General features: G+C 37.3%; 1 protein-coding gene across 3 annotated transcripts; it reads left to right on the top strand.

Annotated features, from left to right (window-relative positions):
• Positions 1-458: 458 nt before the first annotated feature.
• Positions 459-4,204, top strand: LOC107698767 (protein FAM104A). Of its 3 annotated transcripts, none has more exons than XM_016499870.1 (4): positions 459-589; positions 865-997; positions 1,489-1,600; positions 3,247-4,204. In XM_016499870.1, exons 2-4 carry the CDS (start codon positions 981-983, stop codon positions 3,484-3,486), a joined length of 369 nt encoding a protein of 122 aa, XP_016355356.1. In that variant the 5' UTR covers positions 459-589; positions 865-980; the 3' UTR covers positions 3,487-4,204. The 3 variants fall into 3 exon arrangements, with proteins under 3 accessions (XP_016355356.1, XP_016355354.1, XP_016355355.1); XM_016499868.1 differs by having other exon boundaries at positions 860-997; XM_016499869.1 differs by having other exon boundaries at positions 809-997.
• Positions 4,205-7,792: the final 3,588 nt, after the last annotated feature.

The following is a 7,792-nucleotide window of genomic DNA, read 5'->3' as shown; positions in this document are numbered from 1 at the left end:
TATATATATATATATATATATATATATAAATATCTAAATTATAAAAAACAGACTGTACAAGCATGTATTTCTTTTCATGTCTTTGTGTAACAGTAGCCTACTTATCTTCCCTTAGCAAATTGTTGTTTCTGTTCATACTCATGTGCATGATGTGCATGTTTTTCAATAATTTAAAGAAGCAGCTAAATAAATAACTAAATAGATAACGGATGGGTGACGCTTAGCAAATTGTTGTTTCTGTTCATACTTGTTTTATCCATGTGCATGTTTTTCAATAATTTAAAGAAGCAGCTAAATAAATAACTAAATAGATAACGGTATAGCTGAATGGGTGACGAACCAGATAAAAGTAAAATATATTTTCTTGGATGAGCAGAAGCGCTGTGGGCACCGGACGTGACGTCCTCCCATGATCAGCCAATCCCGCGCCGCCCTCGTGTTTACAGTCTGAGTTCCGCGCATGCGCTCTAGCATGTAAATAACAGCAACCGCGGCGGTGGTTTGTTTGGTGTCGCACAGGCTCATCAAATAGACGAATAACCGGGTTATATTTACAGAGAACGTTATTATATCTGCTACGTTCATGAAAGTAAGTCTGGAGGAAGAATAACTTACAGCGTTAAATTAGTAGAACAGGACGTTTGAATTTACAGCTAGTGAAGTGTCAGTTAGCACCCAGCTATGATAGAGACTAGCCGGAGGAGTTAGAGTTTGACACATTTGTTACGGTAGAATCAACTAAATACGATTTTCACTTATTTTGATTCATAATTGTCTCATAATTACCAATTCATAAACTCGCTTTCAGTTGGACAGGGATGAGAGTATTTAGTGTCTAAATGTGTTATGCTGTATTCAGTGTAGTATGACACAGCAGGCTGTCGATCAGAGTAACACAGCTGATCCAGGAGCGAATGCTGCTCAATAAAACACTCAAGACCATTATTCAAGACCATTAATCTGCTGTGGGATTCGCAGAAATGCTTACAGAAAACAGGTGAGTCTACAGACTGCTGATTAATTCCTTCATCATAATAAAACAACATGTATTTATTAATCACAGAGGGGCAATTTTCGGTTTACAGACAGAATGTGACAAAGTGGAATGTGCTAGACTGTAACATTGTTGCAACAAATATAATATAGTATACATCAGGGGTGCCCAAAGTCGGTCCTGGAGGGCCGATGTCCTGCAGAGTTTAGCTCCAACTTGCCTCAACACACCTGCCTTTAAGTTTCTAGTATGCCTAGTAAGAGCTTGATTAGCTGGTTCAGGTGTGTTTAATTGGGGTTGGAGCTAAACTTTTCAGGACACCGGCCTTCCAGTACCGAGTTTGGACACCCCTGGTATACATAATAGCATGTGAAACACACAAATATGGTACAACACAATGATTAAGGTATTAATGTGTAAGTGTGTGCCATCAATGTTAAGAAGCTGCTTTAGTACTGTGTTGAAAATCTTTAACCTGTAATGATGCTGTAAAGGAAACGTCAGCGCGCTGAAGGTGATGATGAAGATGCTCGGATGCCTCAGGCCAAACGACTGAGTTCAGTCCTCCAGAGCTCAGAGACGGGTAGAGAATCATGGGAGTCTGAGGTAGGTAATGCAGTCAACAACACATCACTACACTTCTTATCATTTAACTGCATCCAACTTAATGTTTTGTCTTATTGCTGTCTTTGGAAGTATTTAGCCAGTTATGATGAGGTTGGAGTATAATGGGATGAAGTCTTTAAAAGCTGTTTCTGGCTTTGTGTAGCACCTGCAACATTCTTCTGAAACAGGGTTTCTGAGGTGATGAAAAGCTATTAATTAAATAAATAAATAAATAATTCAAGTTTCACATGCATTTAGGAAATCATTGTGTGATAGGTAGATAAGGTATGTATCCTTATAATTCTCAAATACTTTTATATTTTACTGTACTGTATATTTTATATATATATATATATATATACATACATACACACACACACAAAGCGGGTAAAATAAGTATTGAGCACACATCAACATTTTTCCCAGTAAATAGATTTCTAAAGGTGCTGTTGACATGAAATTTTCACCAGATGTCGGTAGCAACCAAAGTAATCTATATATACAAAGAAAACAAACCAAATTAAGTTCAGAAATTAAGTTATGTGTCATAAAATGGAATGACACAGGGAAAAAGTATTAAACTACTGAAATGTATTTAATACTTTGTACAAAAGTCTTTGTTGGTAATGACAACTTCAAAACGCCTCCTGTATGGAGAAACTACAGTCGCATGCATTGCTCAGGTGTGATTTTGGCCTATACTTCCACAGAGTCTTCAAATCTTGAAGGTGCTGTGGGCCTCTTCTATGAACTCTGATCTTTAGTTCTTATTTTCTTCCATATCACTTCGCCAAATGATTTCTGTTATTTCAAAGGTCCTTACAGCCTTCAACAGCAAAATAACCAAAACCCACAACGACCCTGCCCAAACACATAAATATATTAACTAAAGCAATAGGATAAAAACGACACAAAATTACGATGTATTATGTACTTAAAGCACGTACTCTCGCTCTCTCTCCCTTACAGATGCACACACGGAAACATAATACACGCATGGAGAAGCTAGTGGCATGCATTGCTCAGGTGTGCTTTTGGCCAATTCTTCAAATCTTGAAGGTTCTGTGGGCCTCTTCTATGAATTCTGATCTTTAGTTCTTATTTTCTATTGGATTCAAGTCAGGTGATTGGCTGGGCCGTTCTAGCAGCTTTATTTTCTTTTTCTGAAACCAATTGAGAGTTTCCTTGGCTGTGTTTGGGATCACTGTCTTGCTGAAATGTCCACCCTTGTTTCATCTTAATCATCCTGGTACTGTAGGTGTTGGGACTGAAGCAGCTAATATTCATTTCCACTAACTAGGGGCAAGATTGCTTTCTAATTACTGATAGATTTCAGCTGGTGTCTTGGCTTTCCATGCCTTTTTGCACCACGCTTTCTTCATGTGTTCAATACATCGCTTATCGCAATTATTTCTGGGGCAATATATCGCACAACAAAAAGTTGTTATCGTGACAGGCCTAAATATAAAGAGAGAGTTAAAAGTGGGGCCACTGTATGCTTCAGGATTAAGCCTATGAATACTGTACTACAGCTAAACAGTCATAGCTTTAACAAATATTTGAAATGTCCATGTTCTGCTTCCGTTTCTGCTGCGTCGCTAATGTGAGGATCGACGTTGCTAACGCAATCTTACGGTTCTCTGCAGTCTTCCAGTAGCGAGAGCAGTTGGATCAGCAGTCCGGATCACGCCGCAGGGAGCAGCAGCAGTAGCCATTGTGGAGTGGATGTTATCGGGCCCCACGGCGGCCCCGGCCCCTGCAGTCCCCACAGTGCCTCTAAGCAGTCGGACCCCATGGACCTGCTGTCCTACCAGCACATCAACCGTGTCCTGAGGGAAGCCCATTTCCACAGCTTACAGAGCCGAGCTCAGTCCAAGCACAGGTGACTTTCAGGGACAGATTAACCCCATAGTGGACCCCTAGAAGACAGGGTAAAACTTCTTCATCTCCATCCTCGTTCAAACCTGCTCCTACTTTCTAGATCTCTCTGCTATAGCTCATTTTATGTTGATATTTTATTGGATGGAAAACATGCCCTGGTACTGTAAGCTCTTTGACTAACTAGAGCACAAAAGTGTTCATTGTAAGCAATAACGGCTTGATTATGATGCAAACTTTTGTGACTTTCACACTGTGTACTTTTCTTCTGAAAACAGCTGTATTGAGAATTAAGATGCGGTTTAGTGGGGATTTGCACTTGGGAATTTATGTTGATCAGATATTGATGTGGACCATATAGCAATGCAGCTGAGCACATTTAGATGGGAGGCATAAATATTCCAATGCACCTCTGATTAGTGAACTCCATTGCAGTGCTGTAACGAATGCATAAAGACGGCAGTCGATTTAATATGAAAGACTGCGCTGATGGGCAGATCTGGGGAATTTCTTTATAATCTTGAAACAGTGGCTCAGAGGTTCTGCCGGATCTCTTGCCTCCCAACCATCACTGAAGCTGGTTGCTCATCCAGGCATCAGGCCTTCGAGACCCTGCGGAGGTTTTCTTGTGTGCTATTCAAATACTGCATTTTAAAGATTGTTGTTTATTTTACTATACCTTTTTGTAATGAAAGATGTACATTACATTTTACATTCAGATCATCTACATTTCTAAATAAAGATGGATGTTCTTAAGCAAACCTGTGTGCTTAACTTGTGTGATCTGTAGAATAAAATCCTGTGAAATTGTGTAAAGCTATATGTCCATGTTTTCAAAAGAAAAAAAGTCTTTAATTACCAAATTCTCAATTAAATGCTACACTGCCAATAATCCTGAACTGAGATTTACCATTTAGAGAAGTCACTGTTAGCTTCTTCAGGAACGAGTCCTAAAACCTAAAAAGTTTAGTTAGCATTTTTGCACTTACAGTTCCATCATCCTGAAGTCAGTTGTTTTTTGAATGGGTTTCTGGTTAAACGCCTGAAATAAGGTCCGTGGTTAACACAAGTATTATTCTACAATATAAAATACATCCGTATTACCCTTGTGATATTTTTTTTTTCTTGTCCTGAAAAAGACAGTTGTTAACAAGTCTTTTAATGGGTTAAATGTCATCACACCGAACAGGAAAGTTCATCTACTCAGTCCAGAAATATCCAATTGGCTTTTTGTCGAGGTAAACCAAAATGATGCTAACTTCTGGATTAGCCTACAAAATACGTCATCACTGGATTGCTCTATTTCGCTCAACAGTGAAAGTCCACTAGCTTAAGCATTGAGAATTACTTAACTGAGTCTCCTCAGTTAAGTTAAATATGTGACCCTGGAGCACAAAAGCAGACTTAAGTCGCTGGGGCATATTTGTAGCAATAGCCAAAAAAAACATTGTATGGGTCAAAATTATTGATTTTTCTTTTATGCCAAAAATCAATAGGATATTAAGTAAAGATCATGTTCCATTAAGATATTTTTTACATTTCCTACCATAAATATATCAAAACTTCATTTTTGATTAGTAATATGCATTGCTAAGAACTTCATTTAGACCACTTTATAGGCAACTTTCTCAATATTTTGATTTTCTTGCACCCTCAGATTTCAGATTTTCAAATAGTTGTATCACGGCCAAATATTGTCCTATCATACATATGTACATATGTACATCCTAACCATACATCAATGGAAAGCTTATTTATTCAGCTTCCAGATGATATATAAATCTCAATTTCAAAAAATGGACCCTTATGACTGGTTTTGTGGTCCAGGGTCATATTGCTTATTGTACCACAATCCCAGAATATATGGTTTTATAATCTCTGTCTTATAGTTTTGCATTGTACTGTCATTTCTGATTTGATTGCCACTTGCAATGCTTCATTTTCATATTTACTTATGAAAAAAATTCAAGTACAGAGTCTTGTATCTTTGTCTTTAAGTCTGATTTTCAAATAGTTTTTTTTTTTAATATACGTACATATATGAAATCAATGGAAAAGTGGGCAGTCACTGTTGCACCCTGTTATACGCGGCTGCACTGCTGCATTATCCTACTATATATTCCTGCGTGTAATAAATGACAGAGGTAATGGGGAAAAAAATTCTTCCTTTTTCTGGATGTATCGTGAATTACAGCTCGGTGCCATTAATGATATTTTAGCAAATGGCTGCAATATAACAAAGAGTGAAAAATTTAAGGGGGTCTGAATACTTTCCGTGCCCACTGTACGTACATATATGAAATCAATGGAAAAGTGGGCAGTCACTGTTGCACCCTGTTATACGCGGCTGGACTGCTGCATTATCCTACTATATACTTCATTTTCATATTTACTTATGAAAAAAATTCAAGTACAGAGTCTTGTATCTTTGTCTTTAAGTCTGATTTTCAAATAGTTTTTTTTTTTAATATACGTACATATATGAAATCAATGGAAAAGTGGGCAGTCACTGTTGCACCCTGTTATACGCGGCTGCACTGCTGCATTATCCTACTATATATTCCTGCGTGTAATAAATGACAGAGGTAATGGGGAAAAAAATTCTTCCTTTTTCTGGATGTATCGTGAATTACAGCTCGGTGCCATTAATGAGAGATGACCTGTGCTTCAAGGAGTTGTAGGAAAAGGTCACTTTAATTAGAGCACTACATGTCCTTGTCACATTGCGCTGCATAACAGATTACATATATTAATTTGTCTCTGGTAAGCACGGCTCCCCGTCTCTGCGTCCTCATTAGAGCTCCTGCAGAAAGCACAGGCCTTCCTTCACTGCACGAGCATGATAGATGTCTCCAAAATGACCCTGGATCAGTTTATCAGTCCTCTGAAGAATAAGAAGCACAGCCTTGATTTGGAATATATTTTTTAAATATTGATATTCAATACCGACTGACTAGATGTTCGCCAAAAATGTTAGTATTGTTAGTACAGCCTCAAAGCCATGGGTGTATCTACAGTAGGTTGTTGCGGCAGTGTTCTAAACATTTATGCTATATGTTTGCTAGGGTATTTTATGTAGATGCTTAATAGCCCATCTCAAGTCTCTAGCAATGATTCAAGTCTATGGGATGTTTTAAAGAGTTTAGTGAACAAACCAAATGAATCTTTCTCATATCAGAAAGATTCATTGTCATTGCAAGTCATAGTTTCTCTTCAAAATCAAGATTGCTCTTTACAGAGCTTCTGTATCACCCAGATAAACTATGACTAAACCCACACTGTAAAAAAATTGTGATTTTGTAATTGTGATTGCAATTTTAATGGTAAAATACTGTTAATTGGTTAACAACAAGTTTTGCGAATAACTGTAATAGATCTAGCCTTACATTTAACGCAATTTTACAGTAAAATACAATTTACATTCACAGTTTTGGGAAGTGAAAAAGAAGTCATCATATAATTTACAGTGAACGTAAACTGACATTCCCAGAATTCCCTGCTAACTGATTTAGACTACCCATAAAGGTCCATATATAAAGGGCTGAATAAAGATTTCAGAACACAACTCCGAAGATTATAGCTCTGAAATGTGAAATTTGTGACAATGAGTCTTATATAGACACATCGAAGAAGTCACACGTGTGATATACAGTAGGTTAATTAATTCATCGCCTTGTACGCCACTATAATTTATAATTATAATAACATAATTCACTATAATTTAACATAGGGATAGTTCACCCAAAAATTAAAATTCTGTAATTAATTACTCACCCTCGTGTCGTTCCAAACCCGTAAGACCTTCGTTCATCTTCGGAACACAAATTAGATATTTTTGGTGAAATCCGAGAGCTCTCTGACCCTCCCATAGACAGCAATGCAACTGCAATGTTCCCAGGCCCCGAAGGTAGTAAAAGCAGTCAACGTGACATCAGTGGATCAACCGTAATTTGACAAAGCTATGAGAATACTTTTTGTGAGCAAAGAAAACAAAAATAACTTCTTTATTCAACAATTTCTTGTCTTTGTTAAATTCTACTTTAGCTAAAACTGCTTTTTCACTTTTTCAACTTTAGTTAGTCTGTAAAGTTGAAAAAGTGAAAAAGCAGTTTTAGCTAAAGTAGAATTTAACAAAGACAAGAAATTGTTGAATAAAGAAGTTATTTTTGTTTTCTTTGCGCACAAAAAGTATTCTCATAGCTTTGTCAAATTACGGTTGATCCACTGATGTCACATGAATTATTTTACTGATCTCCTTGCTACGTTTCTGGACCTTGATCGTGGTAATTACATTGCTGTCTATGGGAGGTTCAG

This window comes from Sinocyclocheilus anshuiensis, unplaced genomic scaffold (assembly GCF_001515605.1).
Source record: "Sinocyclocheilus anshuiensis isolate Anshui unplaced genomic scaffold, SAMN03320099.WGS_v1.1 scaffold178, whole genome shotgun sequence".
Classification (NCBI taxonomy): domain Eukaryota; kingdom Metazoa; phylum Chordata; class Actinopteri; order Cypriniformes; family Cyprinidae; genus Sinocyclocheilus; species Sinocyclocheilus anshuiensis.
This window is presented reverse-complemented; position numbering and strand designations above follow the sequence as displayed.